This window comes from Cynocephalus volans, chromosome 6, assembly GCF_027409185.1.
Source record: "Cynocephalus volans isolate mCynVol1 chromosome 6, mCynVol1.pri, whole genome shotgun sequence".
In the NCBI taxonomy this organism is placed as follows: domain Eukaryota; kingdom Metazoa; phylum Chordata; class Mammalia; order Dermoptera; family Cynocephalidae; genus Cynocephalus; species Cynocephalus volans.
The window spans coordinates 103,342,293-103,369,196 of NC_084465.1; the positions used below are offsets into that span (position 1 = coordinate 103,342,293).

General features: G+C 51.9%; 2 protein-coding genes across 8 annotated transcripts in view; one reads left to right on the forward strand and one right to left on the reverse strand.

Annotated features, from left to right (window-relative positions):
- PMM2 (phosphomannomutase 2) overlaps positions 1–10,737 on the forward strand; it is a 29,378-nt gene extending 18,641 nt beyond the window's left edge. Inside the window, exon 7 of one of the 2 annotated variants that reach the window (XM_063100171.1) lies at positions 9,116–10,737. In XM_063100171.1, coding sequence (XP_062956241.1) covers positions 9,116–9,359 — 244 coding nt within the window. In that variant the 3' untranslated portion in view covers positions 9,360–10,737. The remainder of the gene's footprint in view (positions 1–9,115) is intronic. The other variant, XM_063100172.1, reaches the window with a different exon arrangement.
- CARHSP1 (calcium regulated heat stable protein 1) lies at positions 1,453–26,904 on the reverse strand. 6 transcript variants are annotated; one of them, XM_063100175.1, is made up of 6 exons: positions 26,867–26,904; positions 18,318–18,482; positions 17,496–17,618; positions 15,462–15,555; positions 13,612–13,826; positions 13,284–13,413 (listed from the first exon to the last, which is right to left on the reverse strand). In XM_063100175.1, coding segments are annotated over exons 2-6 (591 nt in total). In that variant the 5' UTR covers positions 18,476–18,482; positions 26,867–26,904; the 3' UTR covers positions 13,284–13,412. The 6 variants fall into 6 exon arrangements, with proteins under 6 accessions (XP_062956248.1, XP_062956245.1, XP_062956249.1 ...); XM_063100178.1 differs by lacking the exons at positions 13,284–13,413; positions 13,612–13,826 and adding an exon at positions 1,453–1,581; XM_063100179.1 differs by having other exon boundaries at positions 13,284–13,770.

Sequence of the window (26,904 nt, forward strand, 5' to 3'; positions counted from 1 at the left end):
CACCTAGTAGGTGCATCATAAATGCTGCATATACAATGTGTCTCATCCCTCTGATCTCTGGTCTACTTTACAATACTTGCTGCTCTGCTAAGCTCTATCCCATGACAAGCCTGCCTTCCAGCAAGGTCCCCACATCATAGTCTTCTAGAGTGAAGGGGACTCCAGTTTAATATGAGCCTGTTGCCTGCTTTTGGAGTGATACAACTGGAACTCAGGAAGGGTAAGTGACTTGCCCAAGGTCACACAGCTAGAAGTAGAGCTGGTGTTACCAGAACAAATCTACCTGTTATTTTTTGTTTGTTTTAAATAGCTTTATTGAGGTATCATTGATACACAAAAGCTGCTTTTAATATATGCATTTTGATGAGTTGGGACATCTTTGTGCTTCTTTGGTTTGGGGGGGGTTTGTTTTGTTGTTGTTGTAAGAAAATTTGACATGCGATCTACACTCTTAACAGACTTTTAAGTGTGTAATATAATATTGTTAACTATAGGCAGTATGTTGTCCAGAAGATCTCTAGAACTTGATTAACTTATATAACTGAAACTTTATACCCACTGAATAATGACTACCCACTTTCCCCTCCCCCAAGCCACCATCCTGTTCTCTGCTTCTATGAATTTGACAATTTTAGATATCTCAAAAAAGTGGAATCATGCAGTATTTGTCCTTCTGTAACTGGCTTAATTCTCTTAGCTTAATGTCCTCCAGGCTGAATAATATTCCATTGTATGAACATACCACATTTTCTTTTATCTGTTCATCTGTCAGTAGACATGGGGGTAGTTTCCATGTCTTGGCCATTGTGAATAATGCTGCAATGAACATGGGGATGCAGTTACCTCTTTGAAATACTGATTTCTTTTCTTTAACTGCATATCTTTGGACTAAAGACTTAAACGTAGACTTGAAACTGTGAAAATCCTTGAAGAAAATATAGGGAAAAAGCAATGATTTCTTGGGTATGATACCAAAAGCACAGGCATAAACGCAAAACAGCAAAATAAACAAATGAGACTACATCAAACCAAAAAGCTTTTGCACAGCAAAGGAAACAATCAACAGAGTGAAAGGCAGCCTGTGGAATGGGAGAAAATATTTGCAAACCATATAGTTGATAAAGGGCTTGTATCCAAAATATAAACCAGTACAGCTCAATAGCAAAAAACAACTCAATTAAAAAAATGGCGCCAAGGTCAAGGGTTCAGATCCCCATTAAAAAAAAAAATGGGTAAAGGACTTGAATAGACATTTCTCCAAAGACATAGCTAATAAGTGTTGGTGAGGGTATGAGGAAATTAGAATTTGTACACTGTCAGTGGGAATGTTAAATGCTTCAGCTGCAATGGAAAACTGTTCAGAGGTTCCTCAAAAATATTAATAGAGCTATTTTATAATCCAGAAGTATGTATTCAAAAGAATTGATATCAAGATCTGGAAGACATACCTGCTCTTACACGCTCCGGTAGGGTGGGAAAGATCTTGTTCTAATTCTCAAATTGGGCCAGCCAGTTAGTTCAGTGGTTAGAGCACGGTGCTGATAACACCAAGGTCCGGGGTTCCATCTCTGTGCCAGCCAGCTGCCAAAAAAACCAAACAAACAGAAAACACTACAATAGATTTTTCTGTAATCATGACGTTCCTGCTGTATGTAAGTAGCCATCTAGAAGTCTCAGTTGGGTCTTTGAAGAATGAAATGTAGTTCTTGGATAATCAGAAAATGACTTCTTTTGGGAACTCTTCATTTGGGAATTAGAGGCTTTTCTATTCTGTGTAACCATTGCATTACCATGCATTGATTCTATTTTTTAAAATCTTACCTACTTTATAAAAATGAATACTATTTAGTGGAGAGTTTTCCCTCTGACTGTAAAGCAATACACATTCATTGCAGAAAATTAGAGAAAGTATAAGGAAAGGGAAAGCCACCTATAATCACAGTTAGACATCTGACGAATTCCACTCTCAGCCTTTTCTCTGTATATATATGATCTCAAAAGTACAGTCCCTGCATTTTCATTTTTTAGCTTTTTTCTTTTAACATATTTTATTTTCCCCTTGTTAGTGAATATTCTTTGAAAACAAGATTTTTAATGGCCATATAATATTCTTTTATTTAGGCATAGTTTATTTCATTATTTCCCTTGTAGAGGCACATTTTGGTTATTTAAGGTCTCTTTGCTGTTATAACTAATACTATGGTGAACATTCTTGCATGATTCTTTGACCTTAGCTCTGATCCTTTTCGTCGGTGCTTTCCTAGAAATGGGAATTAACAGTGCAGCCATCTAAACCTTTAAACAACATATCAGTTCTTGAAACTTTAGGCACAGAGCATTACAAATACTAGCTTTTGACTTTTCATAGTCAGCGATAGACGTTTAGAAAGCTATTTTCTTTTCTTTGGATTGAAGCTGATATTTTTGCTGGCTTCCAGAGAATCAGCACCTGAGTTAAGAGCTGTCGGTAAAAAGTCATTGCCCTACCCACCAGCCTCTCCTCTCCCAGCAGCACGGGCCCCGGCTGGCAGCATCTGGTGTGACACACAGGGTACCCTCTACTTTGAGTAACTTGAGAGCAGAGTGAAGAAATAAGGCATTGACTTTGCTTTTCAAAATACTTGTCATTACCGGAAACCCCCTCATCCTTCCTGTCAGCCACAGCAAGCAGTGTTTCTTAAACCCGGGTCTGAGTTCAGCTTGGAGGCCCTGGGCTCAACCTGGAGTGCCTTGGCTTGCTGCAGGGAGAGAGACGGCAGGAGCATGAAAAGACACATGCCACACTGCTCTGCCTGGCCTTCCTGGGCCACGCTGGCTGAGTCATTCTTCAGTCACTCTGAACTCTCAGGCGAGAGAGCTTCTGCTTATTTCTTTGTGTAAACGGCATCTTGGCCTTAAGGCAGTTGCAACATGAAAACATTCTAGCACTACATGCACAGTGCACATTAGCAACTCATTTGCTTTTTGACTCAGCACTTCCATTTGGGGTAATTTAGCTATCAGTGCACTCAAGCATGTGTGAAATGGTGCACACAGAGGGCTCAGGGGTGGGAACAGCCCTGCCACTCCTCGCGAGGACACTGGCCATGTAAACAATGATCTGTCTCCACAGTGGGATGCCACAGAGCTGTAAAAACAGCCCATGTGGACCCATCTCTGGAGTTTTTTGTTAGGCAAACGAACTGCAGAACAATATAAGTAATGTGCGATATTTTTGTCTAAACAGGCAGATTTTGCTTCTTTGCAGGAAGGTAAAAAAATAAAGAAGATGAAACTATATCTTCATAGTAGCTTGTAAATGCATAAAGGGAGTCTATAAGGATAAAATATTACAGAGGTTATGATGAAGATGTGAGAGAGATTTGCCACCAAAATGTTATCTTTTAAAAAATTTTTGAACTATTGAAAAATAAAATTTTTACCTATCAAATTGAGAAAAGGGAGGAATTTAAAATTTTCTGGCACTTCCTCAGTGTCAGACCCAGAGCTGGACACTGATATTGGACATGGTTTCCTGCAGTCCTTGCAGCAGCTCTGGGAGACAGGTGCATCCTCTCTCCAGCCGAGGACGTGCAGTGGGAAAGCTGGGGTCTCAGGTCCGCAGTGACTGGGCTGGGGTCCGAGAGCCCCTCCTATGGTTCCTCCACATCACTTCCACAACGCAGAGACCTTCCTTCCTTTCATGTTAAATTGTGCAACGTTTTATTCTCCAGAGATGTTAGAAAGGAAGGTCTTCCTTTAAAGTTAGCTTAAAAGAAGTTCATTTCAGCAGCTGGTCTGTTTCAGGATCTGTCTTCTTCATAGCCAGGAAGACCCAGATCTGGCCCACTACTCCCCAGTGCAGTGACCACACGCACATCTCTCTGTCTCTGTCTGTGAGCCTCAGTGCCCTCGTCAGCCCAATGAGGACATAACTCCTCTTTCGAAGGAGCAGTATGAATGTATGAGAGAGAAATCATTGAGAGAATAAGCCCTGTCCTCAAGCTCTCAGTTAGGCTTTGGAAGGGAGTTGGCATTCGTGTGCCTGGACTTACTCACTATGCCCGGCATCTGCAGCTCTCTCAAGACTTTGAGGGCTGGCAAGGGTGCGGAATGTATCCTGTGGACAGACCTGCCTTAGTACTCATTTATTTCTGGGCAGACTCATTTGAGATCCAGGTCTTTTTGTGTGGCTGGAGGCAGACTAGGTTACCATGGCAAGTCCCTTCCTTCCAGAGGGACCAGTGGGTCACTGCTGCTCCCCACAACCTGCCTCCTGAGCCTGCTGCAGGAGGTTGAACCAGATTAGAGGTTCTCGGCCCAGCTGTGATGTCCCAGTAGCTCCAGTGTGGGAGAACAGGAAGCAGGTACCATGCAGGGGAGCCATGGGCTTCAGATGTTCCCTGAGGTCCCTGCCAGCCTTCCACCCTCCTGGACACCAGAGTCCATGCCCCATAGGTCCTGAGACCACGTCGGTAGCGACTGGACCAGCCCGAGGAATGAGCATTGCGACAAATTTAGTTATAGAGCTAATTGGCTTTTATTTGTGATTCATGAATCCCTGAAGCCTCTGTTTTATAAAGCAGAATAAGAGCTCCCACTGGGCAGCAGCAGGACAGTGGGCTTTGTGAGGTGGGAACAAGAAATCAGAACAATAGGAGAAAAGCTGACTGATTAACATCAGGTTACTGCATGTTACTTTTTTGTGGGGGTTAAAGCAGAAGGGACTTCCTTATTGTGCTAGTGACTCAGGTAAACAGGAATCTCCTGTTTTCAGGAAAAACTGGTCTGTTTTGGGATCAGTCTGCTGTTTTGGTTTGATTGTGGGGCATTTAGCATGAGTGACTCCATTTTGGTTTCATCTGGTCTGGTCTGTTGGGTCCTAGTGCAGGAGTTCAGTCCAAAACAGTGGCCTCTCATGACTTTCATTTATTTATTTATTTATTTTTTAAAATTTTATTTTGTCAATATACAATGTGGTTGATTATTGTGGCCCATTACCGAAACCTCCCTCCCTCTTCCCTCTCCCCCCTCCCACCCAACAATGATGACTTTTATTTATTATTTATTAACAAGAGAGACAGGCTTCAGCCCCCGGAGTGTGGCTGGTCTTCCAGGGAGTCCCTGGTATGGTCAATGATGTCCACAGAATCGTCATTTTCTGCATGCATTCATGGGCCAAGGATGAGGGGGTTGTGCTCAGAGCAGTCAGCAGACCCAAGGTTCACCCAGAGCCTCCAGCCCGACTGCCAGCTCCTGTTCCACCTCCACCCCTCCTGCCCGCTTGTTCTCCACTAGATCCTAAGCTACTGGTACTCTTCCCTGATGTACATTGGAATCACCTGATCAGTTTCAAGACATTATGACCCTGGGCCTGGGCCCTGCCCACAACCAGTCTTTTAAGGCTCTCCGAGACTGCAGCCAGATAGAGCCGCTTCTCTAGGTTCCATGTGGGCAGACCCTTGTCTTGTTGGCCTCTGCACTCTTATAACACCTAGAAATTTGATACATGCTTAATCAACAGTCATGGGTGCGAGAATCTGAACTGCAAGTTACAGAGAGTTCATCTGTGCCACACGTGGGTGTCCACACAGCAAGTACCCCCAGCCATCCAGCAAGCTCAGGCCACTCCCATGGAGAAGGACATGCAGGCCATGTATACTCAACACTGTTTCCCATGTTGACCTAAAAAGAAACTGAGGCCAAATACACATAACAAGGATTTATTGAGCCAATATGACTATTGCAACCAGGAGATGCATAGTCAGGTCGCCCTGAGAAATGCATTCCGAGGAGTTTAGCATTTGATAATCACAAGAGCGGGGAAGGATCAAAGGAGAGTGAGAGAGACAGCCCTGCCTAATTACTTCATTGGGTTTTCTATTGGTTGTACATGGCGTGTAGATTTGGGATTGTTACTAGGTTACATAAGGGTTACTAAACCTTCATAGGTTATTTTATGGCCATTAAGTCTGCTTCTACATAAAAACGGTCTTATAATAACGTTTTCCAGGACAGGTGGATGTGACTACTGACTTATCCCAGACCTGGGCAGAGCAGATTTTTTGGTTATCACCCTCTTAGACTGTGACAGGAGCAGAATAGTCAGGGTTCACCCCTACACTGTTCAGGTCAGCAACTGCGCCCGCAGAAGTGGGCCGGAGCTCCTCATCAGCCTCCAGGGTCCGAACCTGGCAGACACTAAGCCTTTGTTTTATCTTCAGGCCAGGGCCTTTCAGGGATTTGAATATTAATTGGCTGATTTCACTGCACTGAGGCCTGGCCTTTGGGCCTGTCAGGTATGCTGTCACAGAAATAGGGAAATACGATCATTCATTTATCCCTCCCCCCACCCCCTTCCCTCCCTTTATCCTCTCTCTCCTGCTGAGCTTCCCCAACCAGAATCAAGTAACCTTCAGTGCATATGCAAATCCAGTGTTTGAAATTTCCTGGTCTCCAAAGCCTCCTTATTCTGCACTCTGTTTCACTAGCTCACTGGTTGGGCTCTGCTTCTCCCAGCCTCGCACCTACTCTGGGATGCAAGCTCAGGGCAGCCCCAGGAAGGAGCCCACCGTTCTTGAGAGTCACAAAGAAGGAAGCGGTTCCCTTGGCTGGAGAGGAAAGAAGGTCTGAGGTTGGTTGTGTTTGCAATGCAGATGCTCCCACTAGCCTTGTGGCCTTCTAGGAGTGAGCAAAGCCAAGAAAGGACCCAGCCAAGCCAACCCAGCTGGTGTGGTGGGGGGCTTTGCATTCCTGGAGTTTTGATTCCCTGGACCTAGCTGTATTAAGTGTCGGTGAGCTACATGCACACAAAGTGCTCCCTTGCATTCCACAGACACCTCCCCACGTCCCCAGCAAGGCCATGGCAGACTCATGCCAAATTAGGCATGAGTCAGGCACCCATCTGTCCCTGTATGGGACATCCTCTCCAGGGAAGGGCAGGTGTGGCAGCTGTCATGGAACTAGTGAAAACATTTTTTGTGTCAGAGGTCTCTTCTCAGGTACTGGCTTCTGTATTCATTGTACCCTGGCTGGTGCACGAGCCTCCTGCTCTTCCAGCTTACATCCCATCCATTCTCCAGAGAGATCCTCTCATGAGGTAAATCCAGTCATGTCCCAGGTTTGCAGCCAGCCTGTGGCTTCCCATAAAACCCCAAGTCCTTACCATGATCTGCGAGGTCCTCCGTGGCCCAGCCCCTGCCCACCCTTCCAGCCCTGCTCCCGCAGGGTCATGCCTGCAACCTTCTCGCACAGTGTCAGTCAAGTGGCCTGTCCCCTTACTTCCTCATCACAAAGCCTTGCAGAGCTGTTTATTTATGGTCAGTTTCCTCCACTGGGACGCAGTCTCCCAAGGCAGCCTGGGTGGTGGTATTTCCAGCCTCTAAAATGATGCCTGGTAGTAGGCAGGTAGTAGGCAGTCCAAAAAGGTTTGTTCAGTTAATATTTTCATACTAATTCATTGTAGGTCAGTGCAGGACAGGGTAGCAAATGGGTCCCAGAAGAGGTTTGGCTCTTTGGAAAGTACAAGAGTTGGTCTCTCTGTCTTAGGTTCTCTGTGGGGTTTACCCATACGCCGTTCCTAAGACAAATCTGACTTTCTTTTTTAATCATAAGAATTATTAGAACTGATTTGCATGTATTTGTTTAGGTAGCAGGTGCAGGCTGTGAACCTCAGGGCTGTCTGAGTGACCCAAGGCCCCTTTACAGGACAAGAGTTTGTGAGGCCCGGGCAGGGCCCCAGCAGACTGAGTCAGCTGCACGCGGCTCACACAAGTTCACGGCCTTCTGAGGCTACGCCACCCGGTGGTCCTTGGGCCCAGCAATGTTCCCTCCTGAAGTCACCTGGGGCAGCCATCTGCTTGGGGATGGGTTCTTATAAAAATGACAGCGCTAGAAATTTCCAGTGTCAACTAGTCCTTTAAAGGGATGTCACATTTTCCTACAGAATCACAGTTTTTCTTCATACTGGCTACAAGCTCTGTTCTTTATGAGAAAAATCCACTTTCTCTGCAGTTGTTTTTCATTGTTATAAACTAATTGATTTATTTCAAGGTTTGGAGTTAGACTGCTGTCCTATTTTATGAGAAAAATACAGAAAATTCCATGACAAGAAGAGCAGGGCTGGGGTTGCAGGAACGTCAGGTAGCCTGATTCATTAACGTGAGACCACAAGATTGGCTGGGGTGGGTGGTGGGAGGGCACAGACCTAGAGCACTCGACTCAGTCACGACCCCTACCACCCAACACAGGCCCAGGTCCTCCCAGACATGCGCCCTGCAAAAGCAGCCTTTCCGAGGCCTCGGTTTCCTAGTCTTTACCAAGGCGTGACTCACCCGCACCCTGAACATCCGGGGGCACTCCTGGAGCCTCCCCCAGTCATCTGGTCTGGTTGACTTCTCATCACAGCGCTCTGGGCGAGGCTCCTCCAGTATCCCCATTTTAGACACGGGGAGTTACCCTGAGCCCCACACTTAGGCAGTGGTAGAACCAGGATCTAACCAGGCCACCCACTCCAGAGACCCTGCCTTTCACCAGCAGCACCAGCAGCTCAGACACCATCCACATGGAGCCTTTTAAATTTAAATTAATCAAAATAAACTCAGTTCCTCTGTCACACTAGCGACACTCGAAGTGCACAGTAGTCACACAAGGCCGGTGGCCACTGTCAGCACTGGTGTGACCATGTCCACCATCACAGAAAGTTCCATGGGCAGCCCTGCTCTGGGCTGTCTGCCTACTAATGTTCCCTCGTGACTTATTAGAAAAGTTTGGGCACAGCTAAAACCAACTGATGGCTGTGAGAATTCTGTCACTTTCTGTGCTTGCTTTCTTTATAGAAAAATCAGCCTTAGACAGATCTTCACAAGAACGTCGTGATTTCTTTCATAGGCATAATTACATGTTCCAAGCTAAACTGCAGTTCAAGAGGAGGTTATAAATCCTTTCTCAATAATGACTGTACTTGTGTTGTTCTCTCTTGGAAACTGAGAGAAGGTGACTGAAGAATCCTCCCTGCCCCAGTAAAATCTCAAGTTCTGCATTTCTCTGGCAGCCTCAAGGCTCCAGAGTCGCAGAAGCAGCAGCAATGGCCTGGGACAAAGGGTGGAGCCTACATCTGTGCTTTGTGTATCTGCAGGGTGGCAACGACCATGAGATCTTCACAGACCCGAGAACTGTGGGCTACACCGTGGTGGCACCCGAGGACACACGCAGGATCTGTGAAGAGCTCTTCTCCTGACATGACAAGGGAGGGGTCCTGGCCATCGAGCCCGAGCCGAGCTCCCTCCCTCCCTCTGTCCCTCCCTCCCATGCCACTCGCCACCAGCGCCCAGGCCGGCTCTTCCCACTGTGCCAATCAAGGCCCTTCTGGACCTCTGTAGCCTCGCTCAGCAGGGAACTGGCCCTCCACTCCAACACGGTACCTCCATCTCCACTGCCAGCAGCAGCCAGAAGGGAGAAGAAAGGACTTGTCAAGAATGGCTTGAAGGAATACCTCCAACAAAAGGTTTTATACCCCACCCCATGCCCAGGCTGAGACCAACCCAGTGTGTGCAGTCACATGGTTTGGGGACTTGCCCATCAGTCTAGAGTGATGCAGAAAGATCACATGTGCCTGGACCCTCCCTCTTCACAGGTCTTGTGAAAGAGTTACAGGGATTAATGCTGGGACCCGGCGTAAAAAATTAAAAAGGGGGATTTGGTGATGAGACCTCCTCACTGACCCAGGACAGAAGTTTAAGAACACTTCCTGAAATGAGGCTCCCTCCCAAGCAATGGAGGCTTTGCTGTGAGCCTGCAACTGGAGGCCTGGAGGGGATCTTTGTTTTCCAAGCCCACTTCTGGGACAGGCGGCTGGCCAAGGGACAGCAGACCCTAAGGAGTTTGCACCTCAGCTGGCCCTTCTTGGGTCAGCTGTGAGTTCACTACGTTTTGAATGGCCTGGCTGCTTTCTGGAAATATTGAGATGGGAGGAAGTAAGAGCCAACAACCCTAGTAGAGAATTGGCCCTGGAAAAGCAGTCCTTCCCCAGCATCCCAGCTCTGATCCCAGGGACAGGGAAACTAACTTCGCCCAAAGGACCTTCTCCTTGTTGGCCCTGGGTGGGCTCCCAGGGGCGTTTTACACCACTAGTTTCTCAGGGATCAGGTGGGAGCCAGGGTAGGGACAGGAACAGGAGCTGCACTTTACGGTTAGCCTGTCCACCAGGCCCTCATCCAGACTTTGACTTGAGGGGGTGGGAGCAGCCGCAGTTGGGCCCATGTCCCTCACTCCTCCCTCCCACAATCCGCATGAAATTGGAAGGAAGCTCACAGGACTCCTCCAGAACATGGTGGAAAAGAGCTTTCTAAGAAAACAGTTCACATGTCATTTTTCAGTGTGTGGAAATGCTGGGACCCATCAACCTTCTGCTGGTGCTGCTAACCTGAACCTGGGGCCAGGTGTTCTCTCACCACCCACCTCCCAGCACAGCCAGGGCTCATCACTGATGAGCCTGGTTCTCTCCAAACCTCCCGGCCACTTGGGCTTGTGTCAGCTGCAGATCAGGTTACGTGACAGCAGGAAGAAAGGCCGGGCCTGTGGACCCTGCCCCTTACCCACCCACTTTCCCGCACATGAGAGATTGGCGTTCCTGGGACACGAGTGAGTCCCAGGACACAGCCAGCCAGCGGCATCTCTCCTTGTTGAATTTTGCAAATGATACTGTAATGACCTTTCCAAATGAAAAGTTGCACATTAAAGTGATTTTATTCTTTCTTATTTCTCACTCTGGTTATGTTTTCCTCCTCTGGCTGTTGAGTGAATTAAGTGAAAGATTAGCAAGGGTATCATCTCAGATTCTGGAAGGACACCCTCGTCCTCGATCTGAGAGCTGCTCTTTCTTTGCCCCATGTTTCTGCAGTGTCGGGAGCCCCTCACTCTGTCTGCAGTGCTGCACCTTCCCGACTGGCACAGGCTCCTCCTCTTCCGTTTTTATGCCCTCTAGATCAGGATCCATGATTCCCTGGAAGTTTCCTTCCCTCACTGTTAGAGCAAGACAGAGTCTTACTGCAGCTTGTCCTCTCCTTCCTGTAGCTGGAGACAGAGGGTAGCTGCTGTCACATGCCTGCACAGGGTAGCCCTCAGGCGGGGGCCTGGAGGCTGCCCTGGGCACCTGATGCCAGCAGGCCTGGCCACCTCCTTCCCAATTATCCCTTGAGCCCTCTCGCCATTCCCCACTCCTCTGCACTGTCAGAATTTTCTCAACCACCCTCTTTGCCACCTCAAGAGGATTTTGGACCTTCCCATCCATCCCCCTCCCTTCTGTCCTCTCATCATTTCACTGCATCCCAGCCCAGGCTTCCTGAGATTTATCCCAAGGGCCTCCCGTAGCCAGGCACCATGGTGGGGATGTCAGGTAATCATGGCTACATTATGAAGCACTTCCAGAGAGGCAAGTTCTGTAGAGGAGCGGGTAACAGCTGGGCTGCCCAGGTTCAGAGCCCAGTCCTGCTGCCAACAAGCCATGTGACTTTGGGCAAGTCCAACTCAGCCTCGGTTTGCTCGTCTGTCAGATGGCATAGTGCCTACCACATATGTAATTTAAAGGCATTAATTTCAATGAAGACTGAACAGTGTGTGTTAGCTATTACCAACTCAGGTAACCCCTAGGAACCCTGAAAGGCAGCGACAGTCATTCCCTCTGCCTTAGGGAGTGGGCAGGATAAAGACCAAGGCAAGAAATTTAAATACATTAGGTAAGAGGGCAGCACAAAGGTTACATCCTAGCCAGTCTGGGGCTGTTAAGAAAGTCACTAGCACCCCTGTCCCCAATCCCCCCAGCACTACAGAACCTGATCCTGAACACAGGGCTTAAGCCCCAGGGGAAAGGCCTTGGTGAGCCAGGGCAAGCCAAGAGCTCGCTGGAGGAGGGAGACCAGCCAGGAGGGCCCTTGTAAACCCTGGTGAAGAGCTTGAACTTGACTCTGAGGAGGGGACTGGGCGAGGTTCCTGATGTGCCTGGCACAGATGTCGATGTAATACAGGCATATGTGGCCTTGAATTACATCGTCTCCAAGGGCTCTCCCAAGTGCTCCTTGATCTTGGCCACCTCAGCCCAGGCCAGGTGCCTCCCACCTTAATGAGAAGCAGCCAGGCTCCCTCTTACCCGCACTCCACCCTCCAAGCACCCCAAAGTCAAGTGCTGGAAGTCATCCCACCCCCTTCATCCAGGGCTGCTTTCCCAAACGTCGGTCTTCCCGGCCCCACCTGCAGTTTCTGCCAAACCTTTCCCCACGCCACTTGTTTAACCCTCACTGCAGGCAGTAAGTCCACAAATCTTCAGGTTTTGAGCTAAATGCCTACTCTGGCCTCTCCCTAAACAGGTTCAATGAGCTGGAAAAGTTTTGTCCTGGCCAGTATATAATTTGTATAATTTACAATATAATTTGTCCCAATATATTTTGAAAATCATTGTATTATTAACAATAACAGTATTCATCTCTGCACCACCAAAAACCACTACGTCCCTTGGGAAACACTGGCCGGGACAAAACATTTCCAGCCAGGCAAAAAGTCTCTCCCACAGTGGCCCCTGACAGTCACCCCCATTCCTGCATCCCCCCACTGCTCTGCTAGAAACCAAGCCCAGGGGCCCTCTGTCTGGCCCACCCTGGCTCCCACTGCTCCATCAGCTAACTCCCGTTCCTCCTGCACCCTGGCCATGTGCCCAGACTGCTGGACCCCCTAGGGTGGGGACAGCCTCATGTTTCCAGCCCCCCACTTCGTGCCCGGAGAGTAGTGAGCCTTCAAATGCCTGGAGCAGGAAGAAGTGAGTGACCGCTTCCCATGGGTGTATGGTGAGAATGACGTTTCTCACGTGACACTCTAAATGCTTCGACAGCATTTGTCCACAACTAACCAAGTAAATGGCATGTTCTGGTGCCACGAAGCCATATTCTACGCTAAACTTTCCTACACTAAGAGAATGACGATTAAAAAAAAAAGGTGTGATCCCCTCTTCTTATTCACCCCCACTTCCCAAAAAACCAGACTGCAGTAGAAAGTGTCAGCTGACCTTGTTTAAGGGAGACGCCCATACCTGCTGCTTAAAAGGAAACACTCCATGTTTTGGGTTGTTTTTTTTTTTCCCTATAAATTTTAGCTGACCACACCGCAGCCCCAGAATTGCTATAAAACTATTCTGGTTCTGGCGGCTGCCCAATTTGTGAATCTTTTTTTGCTCAATGAAACTCTGTTAATTTTTAAATAAACAAAGGGAACACTCTTTTGCGAACCAGCCAACACACGTTCACGAACACACAGCCTCACAAAATGCAACTTTATTGAAAGGTGGCTGATGGGAAGCCCAATCCGGATTTGGGAATCCTGGATTCTAGTCCCAGCTTGGTCACCAACATCACAGGTCCCTCCCATAGCCTTGAGGAGTTTCCCCATCTGTAAATTGAGATTCCATGTTTGAGCGGAGAGGGGGTTCCTGCCCGCTCTATTGTCCTGCAGTTCTAGAATACTCAACGATTGAAAAAGATGTAGTCATGCAGGAAGGACCGAGCGAGAGCCGTTTACAAAGGATTCTGCTGAGCAAGAGAATCCAAAGGTCACCTCTGAACAGTGGAATGCAGCCCCCAAGCTCACCATGAGGCAGAGCTCCTAGAGCTTCCAGCATGTAGGGTCACATCAAGTACCAACAGGTGCCAAGGTGAGGACAAGGCTGTAGTAAAGGGGTGAAGATGCAGGTTCTCAACCTCAGGGAGCCTTCTCGGGTCTTGGCAGAAGTAGCTTTGGAAGTGTGGTCTGTACACAAGAGACAGCAAGGCCCCCCGGGGAGCCATCTGGATAACAATCCAAGGCTGCAGTGGAAAAGGCCATCTTTGACCCAGCAGAAGGCAGAGGCGGGAGGGGGAGGGCCCTCAAGGGACACAGCAGGCAAGAAAAAATCTGATCCAGCGCTTAACTGTGATGCCAACAGTTTGTATGTTTCACTGCACACACACAATCAACATGCTTACTTGCCTATTTTAAAACAACTCCACCAGTCATCAGCAACGTAGTTCCATAGCCTTCCACCCCCCTCCAAACAAAGCAGTCCTTAGGCTGAGAAGGACAGGCACATCTGAGTTAAGACACTTGATGAGGCCGTAGAGCTTCCAGCATCAAATGACCTTTTCTCTTACTGAACCATCGTCGTCTGCCCAAAAGCCACTGTTTCAAAGGGTTTGCTTCCCTGCGTTGACAAGTAGATCCTTGACTATATGTAGGCCACATATTTCAAACCATATTGCCCAGCTATTTCTATCTTTAAATCACAACTGAAGCTAAACCAAATCACAGCAAAGAAAATCCTAACGATCTGCTTAGTGGAAATACCTACACAAGTTTGCAATGTTGGCAGCAGACTGCAAACAGCTGGCTCGGCTGAGAGCTTTAGTTATTACAAAAAAAAAACAAAAAACAAAACCCTAAGCATTTCTTGACACCAATTTTAAAGAAAATCCCCTCACCCAAGGTGTATTTGTCAAGTTTTGACTTTACCAGGCTGTCGGGAGGCAAGCTACCTACTCTTTCCTGGAAGAGTCTGGAGAAAGTTCTGTTTGTAAACAGAGACCCTCCCCTCTGCAAAGCCGTTCTCCCACCACCTCCAACCACCGCCTAAATGACAGAGGCTGTGAGATGGCTGCTGAGTAATGAAGACAGATGGAGAAGATCAGGCTTCCAAGAGGAGTCAGAGTTTAGTCCCCAGCTCCAGACTGCCAAGCCCAGGGGTCAGGGCTCCCGGAGGAACTGTCTTCCCCAGACAGGCAGCTGCAACACTCCCACTGCAAAGGCACCATAAGGCAAAATGCCTCCAATCCAAGGACACCCCCTCCACTCTCCCCACCCCCCTGAAGCCAGCTCCCCTCAAACCAACCAAGCTGAGAATTAGAAGACTGCTCTGCCCAGGTCAAAGGAGGGACATGAGATAGGCGCTTAGGTAGAAATTCACCCTGGGGAAGTCATGCAGAGACCATGTAGTCCCCTAGTGGGCCACATCTGGGGTTTTGAGTCTCCAACTCCAGGAGGAAGAGAAACTGTGTGGGCTGAGCCTGCTCCATTGGGTGACACCACCTCTGACCCACCCCCTGGGCTGGGGTTCGACCCTGCACTCAGCCACCAGCAGGCACCCCTCCTTTTTAAATGCTTTTAATGCTTTTCAGATGGTGAGAGGTTGCTGTGATGGTCAGAGGCTATGCTGGTGGCCAGGAGCACCCTGACACCTGCCCCCCATACCCCTTCCTCCAGGAGATACTTAAAAGGGACCATGTCCCCCTTGAAGCCCCATCTCATATGGTAGAATGGTATCTCCAGTGTGGTCCTACCCCCTCCACACCCCCCAAAGTCTCCCATGAGCCCAGGAGAAGGGGTGTTTCTGGAGTCTCCTAGGAGCTGACGACGTGCCCGGACCAGGTCTCATGCTTGGTCCCCGGCGCCAGGTGGGTGATGACTACCTCCACGGCCTGCAGCTTCTCGTTCTTAGGAGGGATGGAGCACATCTTATAGGTGACCTCGTCGCCTTCCACCGGGACATACTCCCCTTCCACGCTGCGGGGGTAGAAAGAGAGCCAGTCTGTGGCTGCACCAGGAAAAGCCCCATGAGACTCCACACCCAAGACACCAGCACCCTTCTGGTCAGAGGGCCACCAGAGCAGGCACCCATCTGACCAACCAGCTGGAACCCCTTTCCTTTCTTGCCCTTCCAACAGAGGGAGCCACACTTCCCCCTGCCTCACAGTCATAACCAAGGAGCCCCTGACCCAATTAGCTCCTTCTCTGAGACTTTTGACACTGAGACCGAGACAGAGCCCAGCCGCTTGTGGGGGCTCACACTGTAACATTCAATGTGGGAGCCTGGGCTTGTAGATGGAAGAGCCAGAGAGAAACGTGGCCATCATAGAACGAGAATCAAAGTTGAGAGATGGCCTTGGCCAGGGTCTCTCCTGAGCTCTTCAGCACACCAGCCCCTTGTCCCAAGTCTCAGAAACCAAGGTATGTCGCTCTCAAATTCCCCAGATACCAGTGAGCCTTTAAGAAAGGCCCTTTTGTGCTTAAAGCTAGTTCCAGAAGGGGTCCTCTCCCTTGTGACCACCCCCAGGCAGGTTCCCTTACTTTGTAGGGGACATAGGTCAACATCTCACAGTGAGATTGGCATCCTGATGCCCCCTTGATGAGACCCCAGAAGGAAAATCCCCTTCAGACCCTGAACACCAGAGCCAGCCAGCTCCCTCCAGAACTTGCTTGTTTCGATCTGAGAATCTGACAGCAAATAGTGTTTCCCTCTTTGATGTGGCCACCAGGAAGCTCAGAAGTAAATACACAGCCCACTTCTAGAGCTTAACCAGACATCACAGCATCTCCATCTTTCTTATTTGCCCCCATCTCCATGTTTTCCTGACTAACTTATTTTTCATATTGCACTATGTGTGTCTTTGTAAATCACTTACAAATCCTTTCTGGAAAGGGGCAGTGTGGAAATACATTTACACATCTATGTATGCATTCATACATACATAAAAGGCATTGCTTTAGCATCTTTCTCATGTTGGCACTGTGTAGGGGGTCTTCAAGTAGACCTGATATGTAAGAGCGCTGAGAGGGATGGGGGGAAGGAAGGAGGACGCTCGCATTGCAGTAGACCATATGCAACAGGATCCTCCTGTCAAAAATGTGGGCGCTATGTTCGCCAGGTCTGTGTGAGGTATGACTTGGCCTGCCACTGCCTGAAATGAAAGACTGGGGAGTGCTTAAGCCAGAGGGGAGTATAGGTTAGCAGTGCCAGATGAAGGGTCCTCATGTATGTGGAGGCTGCCCAGACAGGAGGGGAAGCACAGGATGGTGGGAGCCTTCCAGCCCCAAGGCATAGGACGTGTGGGCCCTGCCCTGGGCTCCCCAGGGGTTTCCAGACACTCAGGAAGGAAGAACGTCAATAAGCAAGTGGCAAGAGAAAGGATATAGCCACAAACTTCCTTCCTTCCTGGAGCAAAGGGGCCGGGCAGCCCTCAGCCTCACCAGGCTGCTTCCCCCGAAGTTGGGCAGGAATCAGCTCCCAGGCCAAACACAGCTCCCCTAACTCACAGGGACGCCCCTCCCCACTGGCCAGAAACACACGGACACTCAGACTCACCCCAAGCAGCTCTGGTCTCCCACACACACACCAAACACAGCTGCCACCACCCTGTCCCCTAGAGGTATGGCCACACACCCCCAGGCATCTGTGGTGGAACACACACAAAACCTTACACAACTATTCGCACATATACCCAGTCACCACTGCACAAGGACAGTCACCCGCAGCCTCACATCCCCCAAACACAGCCAGGCACAGGTTCATGACCCCATCCCAATGCACAGGAACACAGAGCACTGGTCAAAGGCAGAGTCACACACACCTGGCCATGCATCCCAACACCCAGCACAGACACACTCCTTCCCGCCTGCAAGGGCCTGGCCCAGCCCCAGGCCGCCCAGACCTGCCGCTGACTCACTCAGAGATGTGCAGGAAGATGTCAGGGCCACCGTCAGCCGGGGTAATGAAGCCATGGCCCTTGGATCGGCAGAAACATTTGCAGACTCCTTTGTAGACGGGGCCCTGTGAAGCCCGAACCGTCCTGACAGAGAGGGGGAAAGTATGAAGGGCCCCCATCAGCCCTCCAGGACAGCCATCTGTCCTCCTGGGGGCACACGCAGCTCATCCCAGCCCCTGCCCACAGCTGTGCCCTGGGGAGTCCTGGCCAGGGCCATCGTGTACATTCATAGAGGTTGTGCACTGCACAATTCTGGGAGCCATTCACACAGACTCTGGTAAGAATGAATCTCTGGATGACCCTGGCAAATTTTCTCAGGCCTGTTTCCCCATCTGGAAAGAGGGGGGTAGTTAAAAGATCTCTGAGCATACCTCCAGAAACTAATTATTATTTATTAATAACAGCAGTAGCCTCCACTCACTCACCTGAGATCTGCATCTGCCAGGCATCGTGTGGGTCCTTTGTAGCCCCATGACCACCCTGATACTCTCTCCATTTTGCAGCTGAGCAAGTAAGGGTCTCACAGGTAGAGGCTTGTGTGTGGGTAAAGCCCAGTGATTTTAAGACCCCTACGATTCCCCACCCAATGGCACCCTCATGACAGGTTCAGAGTTGAGAAGGTGCCTTCCCAGTCTCTCACCATCAGCTCTTACCCCATCCCTAAGTGTCTCCATTTGACAGCCAGGGACACTGAGGCCCGGAGGTGGCCAGAGACACAGTGAATTTCTGGTTTCGGGCAGGAGACTCATATCAGGAAGCATCCCCAGGCAGCCCCAGACTCACGCTGAGAAGGTCCTTGTCCGGCGAGTGGGCAGTGGGCTCGGGACCACATTGCCCCGCAGAGGGGACGGTGAGCGCTCTCGGGCACGAGGGGTGTCCAGCAGCCCAACAGGTACCTGATGGGTGGGAGGCTGTGACGGAGGGGGAGGCTCTGATGACATGGCTGACCTGGAGAGAGATGGGGGCTCTCAGGGGCACACCCTCACAAGGCAGGGGCCCGATGCACCCCCTGCTCCACGTCTGAGAGCCTCCATCTGAGACTTAGTCCTGTCGGCTCTGCAGGCTCAAGTCTCGCTTAGCTCCAGGTCACCTTGTCCGGAAACACGCCCAGCTGGGGCAGGCGCCACCCCTGGGCTCCTGTAGCAGCCACGGGCCTCCCTCTATCATAGCTCTGCACAAAAATGCCAGGTTACTTGCATGACAAGGACGGCATTGTCCCTCTATGGCCCTAGTGCCCACTGCAGACCCTGGCCCACTCAGGGCATTTATCCAACACCCATGAGTGGCAGGCAGCGGGGAGGACAGGTAGAAAGCCCTCAGTTGGGGGCTGGCCGGCTAATCTGTCAGTTAGAGTGTGGTGTTACAACACCAAGGTCAAGGGTTCGGATCCCCATACTGGCCAGCCGCCCAAAAAAAAGAAAGCCAGCCTTCAGCCAGGGACACTTCAATGCCAGCCACCAGATCAGAACTCCAGTCACTTAACAAACATCCCTTGACCCCTGCTATGTGCCAGACACTATTAGGGAGGACAAAAATGTGAACACCTGGCATCTACCTCCAGGAAACTCCAGAACCCATACCAAAGAGGGCTCAAACCCCAAATTAGATCCCTGCATCCAAAAAAGGGAGGCCAGGTGGGTAAGCCCAAAAGACCCAAAGAGGAAGGGGGCATTTTAAAGGCTGCACGTCCACCAGGACCGCTATGCAGACCCAGGTGCTCACAATGAATCCCCAGCCAGCCTGGGCCACTGCCACTGGTATGCATGAAATCAAATTCCCCCGATGACCCCTAACATGCATCAGAATGCAGGGTCAGCCCCAGCTGGAGGGCTGGAGGGAGGAGATTCCTCAGCTGCTGCTTTGCTTTTTGGCAATTTTGCCAAGAGCAGGATGTGGGCGCTGTATCCCATGAATGGTGAATATGAAGGTACTGGCTCTAATGCCCCGATCGGTCTTGGCTCAAGGTCAAGAGGAAAAAGCAATAGCCCAGGAATCAAAGGGTAAGTCCTTTCACCTCTCTAGGCTGTTTCCACATCTGTGAAGTGGGACAGCTGGGGGGGTGGCCCTCAGCACCTGCTCGGGGTTGGTGATGGAGACAGGTGAAGCAGAACTGGACTCTGCCTGCCTGGTCGGGGGAAGGGCCCAAGCTTGGGTCCGCTTGAGTTCATCCGGCTAGGTGGGACAGAAGCTGCCCTGGCCCCCTGGGGTTTTCAAATTTAAAGTATGAACTATCTTTTAAACATCCCAGGAGTTTGCCCTGAAATCCAGGTTTCCAGCTACTTTTGAGAAGAATCAGAAGCTCTGATAACCCTGAACACCCAGTTCACCACCCCCAATTCCCTCATTTATAGCAACTATATGGCCCCACGGCACTGAGTTTCCAACCCACATCACCCAGCAATGCCCCTCTGCCTCCAACCCAAACCATCCCAGAACCAGGCCCAATTCCTCAGGGAAAGGGCTGCCCCTTCCCCCAAAAGGACAAAACCTTTCCCTCCACGCTCCCCTGTTGGGACTCAGTTCTGTCCAGTGGGGAAGGGAGGTGGCCAGTTGGCCTTCTGGAGGAAGTGACATAATTACCTCCTGACCCTTCTCTCAGCTGCAGCTGCAGCTGCAGCCAGGGAGGTCCGTGAGTCCAGGGAGCCCCCGCCTGAAAAAGGTACCAGCAGTGGCTGGGGATCAGGGCTCCAGCATGACCCACCAGCACAGGTCATAGAGTCCTAGAATGTTCCAGTGCCCAGAGTTCTGGGAAGGAAGCTGGCCCAGAGAGGGCCAGGACAGCAGGTGGGGTAGCAGGGGTTTGGCAACACTAGGGTGAGGAGCAGAACTGTGATCCCCCCTTCCATCCAAACTCTCTGTTTTCTCCTGGAGTCAGTCACATCTGACCAAATCCCACCACTTGCCAGCTGTGTGATCTTGGGAAAGTTACTTAACCTTTCTGGGCCTCGAACTATAATAGTCCCAACTTCACAGTATCATCACGAAGTTGAAACAAAATAATACACGCTAAGCAGTGGGCACACCATCTTCCCAGAGCAAGTGAGCAATAATCATCAGCTGTGATTGTTGTTATAATTGTCACCATAAAGTCACCCAACAAATATGTGTCCAGTACTAGGCCCAGTTCATAGCAATGAAGACACATGGCTGAACCTGGAGCCAGAGAATAAGCAGGTAAATATATAAACAAGAGCAAAGCAGACTGCCAAAGGGGCAGGGGCTATTAGGAAACAAACAGAGGGATTGAAAAGGAGCAGGGCGGGGGTGCTATTCTAATGAGGGTGCAAGCCAGGCCTTGAATGATGGGAAAGAGTCAACCATTTGAAAACCGGAAGAGGCTACTCAGGTATGGGAGCAGCCTGTGCAAAGGCCCTGAGGTTGGCAAGGGCCTGTGTGACTGCAGGCCAGCAAGGAGACCGTGTGGTGGGTGGGGATGCAGGGGACAAGAGGCAGGAGATGAGGCAGAAGGGAGGGCAGGGCCAGCTCAAGAATCACGCTGTGTCGCCATCATCACCATCACACATCTTCCTTTTCTCACATCCACTTGCTTCTCTGCATGTCCACACACCCCTCCTGGTGCCCACCTCCCCCTGGTTAATGAAGGCCTGAAGTGAGGGCCCCTGTCTGTCCCCACCCCAGCCTCCCCAACTCCCCAAATACACCCAGTCCCTCAGAGATGCCAGTGGTAGCCCACGGCCTTCAGGGGTGAGTAGTCTGCGGGCAGCCCGGGGTCCCTCTGCACCCAAAGGGCTCAGCACAGGAGTTGGCCCAGGCAGTCTAGGGAATGACCCAGGTTCATTCTTAACCAGCACTGGCACCCAAAGTCCTGGCTGCCATTCACTGTGTACTTGGCCTGTGCTAAGTGCCTCACACAGTCCAGTGGGAGGTGGCTACATTCATGCTCACCTGACAGTGGAAGAAACCAAAGGAGAGAGAGCACAAGTGACTGGGGGGAGGGGCGGTGCCACCTAGGAGACCCAGGAGCCATAACCTCCACCCAGCCCATCTGGGCTGGAGGGCAGCCAGGGCAGCCAGAGCAGGCCCAGCTGAGAGCCAGCCACCCCCAGCAGGCCCGCAGGGAGGAGTAGGAGCAAGTGGCCTCAATGTGGGGAGGGCTGGGTCAAGGTCCAGCTGTAAAGAGAACAGCTGGGGGGTGGTGGCCAGTCACCTAGGAGCCAGCTCTGGGGCCTTGCTGCTGCTGCACCGCCCCCTACACACACACGCATGCACGCACCTGCCCCAGTCCTGCCCACCAGCATGGTCCCAGCTTCCAGCTGGCAATTGCTCTCCCAGCATCCCCAGGCATGGCCAGGGAGATTGTCCTCTGGAGAAGTCCCTCTGCAACTTGCCCCGGTACCTGTCTTAACTCCCCTAGCTGGCGGAGGGGTGGGACTGCAAACAGACACTGAAGCTCAGGCTGGCAGGAGGCACGTGTTTGTGTGTGTGCACGCATGTATGTGGGTGTGTATATGCATGTGTGTACATGTGGGGGCATGCGTGTGCACACGATTACCTGGGTGTGTCTGTGCGTGTACATATGTTTGTGCTCATGCATGTACATATGTGTGGGTGTATGTGAATGCACAGGCTCACTGCTGTCTGCATGTGAGACCCACTGGACCAGGGGGAAGGCACTCACACTGACACTGGAGAAGCCTGAAGAATCTTGTCTCCCTATTCAACTAAGTTACTAACCCACCCACTACCTGCAAGAAACAGACACCAAGACAGCAAAACTTCCTGCGCTCAAGGAGCTTACGTTAGGGAAAGGCAGGGGACGGCCACCACCACAATAGCATTGTACTGGGGCCAGACACATTCCGAGCACCTCACACATCTCGGCTCATTTCATCCCATTTCACTGATGGGAAAACTAAGACACAAAGTGTCAAGTAACTTGCCTGGGTCACAGTCACGTAGCTAATAAAAAATAAATAAATTAAAAAAAAAAAAAATTGGTGGGGCCGGCCCGTGGCTCACTCGGTAGAGTGCGGTGCTGATAACACCAAGGCCCCGGGTTCGGATCCCATATACGGATGGCCGGTTCGCTCACTGGCTGAGTGTGGTGCTGACAACACCAAGTCAAGGGTTAAGATCCCCTTACTGGTCATCTTTTAAAAAAAAAAAAAAAAAAAAAAAAAAAAAAAAAAATTGGTGAAATACATTTTATGTCAGACAGTGGAAACGTTACAGAGAAAAAGCAAGCTGGGAAGCAGGAGTGGTCCCAGAGGTGAACAGCTGGCCCTGTGCCCCCTCCCCCCCATCAGCCCCCCAGGTTCTGATGAGTGTCCAGCTAAGGGAGGGGGCCCAGGGCTGGGGGGGTGAGGGAAAGCAGGAAGCCACTCCCACCCTGACTGTCCCTAGGGATGGGTGTGTTAGCAGTGCCTTTACCCTGAGAACAGGCGGGAGAAGGGGGCCTCAGTCCAAAATAGCCTGGGAATTTTCCATAGGTCTTACAGCTCCTCCTGTAAGGTTCCAGGAGTTCAGCTGGGTACCAGGCTCTGGTCTTCCCAACCCCTCCTCGGCCCATCCCCAATCTGGGGACTTAGGACCCAATCATGCAGAGCCCCAGTTAACCACCAGCCCCCCTGTCCCTCCTGCCCTGAAAGCCCACCAACTACATCAAGGATCTCTTTTCAGCCAAGTAGCCAGAAGCTTACTCTGGCCAGAGTAAGGAGCCTCAGCAGTGCTATCAGACATCCACATCTTAGTGAGAGAGAGTTCATTTCACCAGGCTCTGTTCCTGGTAACTTCAGGCCCTTTCCTGAAGGCAGGAAGATGGAGGGAGGGGGGGTGCAAGAGCTCTGGTCAAGTCAGATGCTTTATTCTCCACACAGCCTGAACCTTACCAAGGCTGCAAAATGAGGGTGTCCTGAGCCTTCCATGGGTCTCTGGCTGAGGAAGGCCAGGGTTGGGCATCATGTTGACAGCTCCCAGCCCCAGGGCCAGGCCACTGCTGGCAGGTGGGGTGGGCACTAGCCCACAATAAGGGAAGGGGACAGGGCAGGCTGCTAGAGAACCAACCATGGAGAGGGAAGGGCAGGGAGGGGTGCTTTTACTCACCCGCCATCCACTGCTTCTGTGCCAGGCTGTGTCCGGCGTTTACATGCATTACTTAGATTAATCTTCACTTCAGCCCAACAGGGGAGACACTTTCATCATCCCCATTTTACAGATGAGGAAACTAAGGCACAGAGAGGTTTAAGCCAGCGCTTCTGTCACTTTAGGGTGCCCAGAATCTCCAGGATGGTGTTCAAATGCGGATTCTGATCCCGCAGGCAGAGGGTGGGGCCTGAGATTCTGCATTCTGAGGAGCTGCTGCTGGTCCGGGAACACAGGGCAGCGACGCCTTGGGCCACACGCTCTGAGCCCGAGGCTCCAAACCAGTGCAAAGGAGGGAGGAAGGGAAACTGGGCGGGGGGTCAGGGATGAGGCTCTAGAAGAATCTCAAAGTTACCCTAATGCACCAGGTTTCTCATCTGTAAAATGAGGCAGAGACGCCGGTCCCCGCCCCCATCCCCACCCTAGCCCAGCTGAGAACTGAGGACACGTGGGGCCGAGGGGCCAAGGGGCAGGCAGGTCAGCTGAGCCAGGACAGAGGGGTCCCTGGAAGCGACAGCGGCCGGCCGAGAATGAGCCAGAGGTTGACGCAGCATCGGGGCGGGCCTCAGCCGCATTCCCCTCCATTGTTCCGGGGAAAGCGGGGGTCTGGGAATCAGGAGGAAGGGGAGGGGGAAAGGAGGGGTGGGGAGGGGGAAGGGAGGGGAGGGAAGAAGGGAGGGGAGTGGAGAGGGGAGGGGAGGGGAGGGGGAAGGGGAGGGGGAGGGGAGGGGGAGGGGAGGAGGAGGGGAGTGGAGGGGAGGGGAAAGGGAGGGGAGGGGAGGGGAGGGGGAGGCCTGGCTGAGCGACGCCCTGCCAGCTCTTGACCAGCTCTTGATCAGGAGCCACCCGCGCCACGCGGGGACAACTACAAACAAGGCGGGGGGGGGGGGGGGGAGTGGAGCCCGGGAGTGCTCAGAAGAGGCCGAAAGCCCCGGGAACCCGAGGCGGCCCCTCCCACACTGCCACCGCCTGTCCCCCCATGAGCACCCCCAGACGGCCTCGTCCGCCCAGTGGGCGTCGCCCCCACCCAGTGGAGACGGTCACCCCACCGGCCTGACCCACCCGGGACCCCTGGAGGGCCCTCCAGGGGGAAGCCCCAGCCCCCGCTCTTCACGGGAACTCTGCACTCCTCGCCCCACTCCATCACTTATTCTATCCTTCCCTCCATCCTCGGGGGCTCTAGCGTCAGATCACAAGAATTTCAGGCCTGACTCGGCTCTTCACTCCCTCTGTGACCCCTGGCAAGCGACTTCACCGCTCCGTGCCTCAGTTTCCTCAACTGCCAAAAGGAACAAGAGAGGTGCAGCGTTCCGAGGCCGCGGATACTGTGTAGACGGTGCCAGTTACAGTGCCAAGTCTCCGGTGAGCTCAGTCAACAATAGTTGTTCAGCGGAGGGGGTGGGGAAGTGTCAGGTATGGGGTGATCTGAAATAATCCTTCTCATTCCTGCGCCTGCCGATGGGACACAAGCCAAATGCCCTGACTTTGCCACTCAGTGGCACGAAGACCCTTCCCCTCCCAAGAAAACCCACATTCACCCCAAGACCCCAGGGCCTGTCGCTGGGACTAACTCAATTCTCTCTAATCCCAAAGCATCTACTCCTAGCCTGGCTCCCCGACATTGTGCTAATCCTGCGGGGGGGGTCACCCTGGTCAGTAGGGGAGGGAGGGGACAGACAGACCTGCATTGAGAACCGACCATCAGTGAGGATGCCCCGGGAGCGCAGGAGGCCCCTGGCCCAGAGGAGGGGACAGGTGAGTTTGAGTCTTAAAGGATCACTTCAAGGGTGCAGAATCACTCTTGGCAGAGGGACCTGCGGGTGTAAAGGCCCAGAGGGAGGGAAGACAGGAGGCAGAGAGCAGCTGGAGAGGGTCGTGGAGAAAGATAACAGGAAGCCCTATTGAAAAGTTTGGGGCTTAGGCCGGCCTGTGGCTCACTCGGTAGAGTGCGGTGCTGATAACGCCAAGGCCACAGGTTCGGATCCTATATAGGGATGGCCGGTTTGCTCACTGGCTGAGCGTGGTGCTGACAACACCAAGTCAAGGGTTGAGATCCCCTTACCGGTCATCTTTTAAAAAAAAAAGAAAAAGAAAGAAAAGTTTGGGGCTTAGACGTGGGGACACCAGTGGATGATTTTAAGCTGGGGGGTGATTTGAACCGGTTGTTTTACAAGTTTTCTTTGGCACAGACCTGCCGAACATTTTAGCGGGGTAAGACTGGGCGCAGAGACAGAAATACCAAAATAACAAGTTTAAAAAACATATACGTTGGCTAACATTTCCTTAGGCACAGCGCTAGCCATCTCCTTTTATTCTCACACACCCCTTTATTCTACGAAAAGTTATATCCCTAATCTGCAGATGGGGAAACTGAGGCTCCGAGAGGCCTTTCTATTTTGCAATGAGAACCCCCACCTGTGAGAACGGAGGCCCTGCCTGAAGCGGGCTGATCTCCGCTTCCCCCAATACACCTATCCACTCCAACCCCAGAAAAGCTGTGGCCAGGGGTTTCCTTTTTAAAAATCAAAAATGCATGCTACATTTCCGGCCTGCAAACCGGGGCTGCCCGCGCGGCCCGCGGGGAGGGGGGCTGCGGGCGCGGGTGAAGTTTTTCTCCTCCGCCTAGAGGGCCCCCCATCCGGAGGCAAACACACTGGCGAGCGCGCCCAGTGGCTCCTCCTCCCCCGGATACGGCCAATCGCGCGGCGCCAGGACGGCTGCCCCCACCTCCCTCGCCAGCCCTGCCCCGCTTCCCGCCACCGAGCCCATAGCCGGCGCGGCCCAGCCAGGCTGAGGGTTGACTCCGCCTCCCGCGTGCGGCGCTCCCTGCGCCTGGCCGCACCGCACCGCGAGCCGCCCCATGCACTCTCCAGCCCGAAGGCGAAAGCGGTGGGGGATCGGGGCAAGGCAAGGGAGGAGCTCTTCCCGCACGCAAGAAAAAAGTGGGCAGGCGGGAAGTGCTACCCGACGTCCGCCTCAAATCCCTCCTGCTGCCGCCACACCCACCCCTTGCCCTGCGGATGAGTGACTCGCGCTCCCCAAACAGGCCAGGGCGGCTGGGGCTTCTCCTAGGGGCCTAGAGAAACCCAGCCTCGAGCCCCCCGCCGGAGAGCTAGAAGGGGTTGGATGGGGGCAGTGGACGCCGGGGCCCCAACCCCGCGGCTCCCGGGGCCTCGAGGAGGGTGCGCCCACCACGCCCCTCCTGGGGGACCCCCCGAAAAGCTCCCTACCGGGTTATGCGCCCTGCTCCGCCGGCTGCTTCGCTCCG

Coding starts and splice junctions, on each gene's coding strand:
- CARHSP1 (XM_063100174.1), bottom strand. CDS start 18,475: ATGTCATCAGAGCCTCCCCCTCCGTCACAGCCTCCCACCCATCAGGTA. Junction 15,556..17,495: donor ATCTTCCTGCACATCTCTGA/GTGAGTCAGCGG, acceptor CTACCCCCGCAG/CGTGGAAGGGGAGTATGTCC. Junction 13,827..15,461: donor AGAAGCTGCAGGCCGTGGAG/GTAGTCATCACC, acceptor TTTCCACTGCAG/CCTTGGATTGTTATCCAGAT.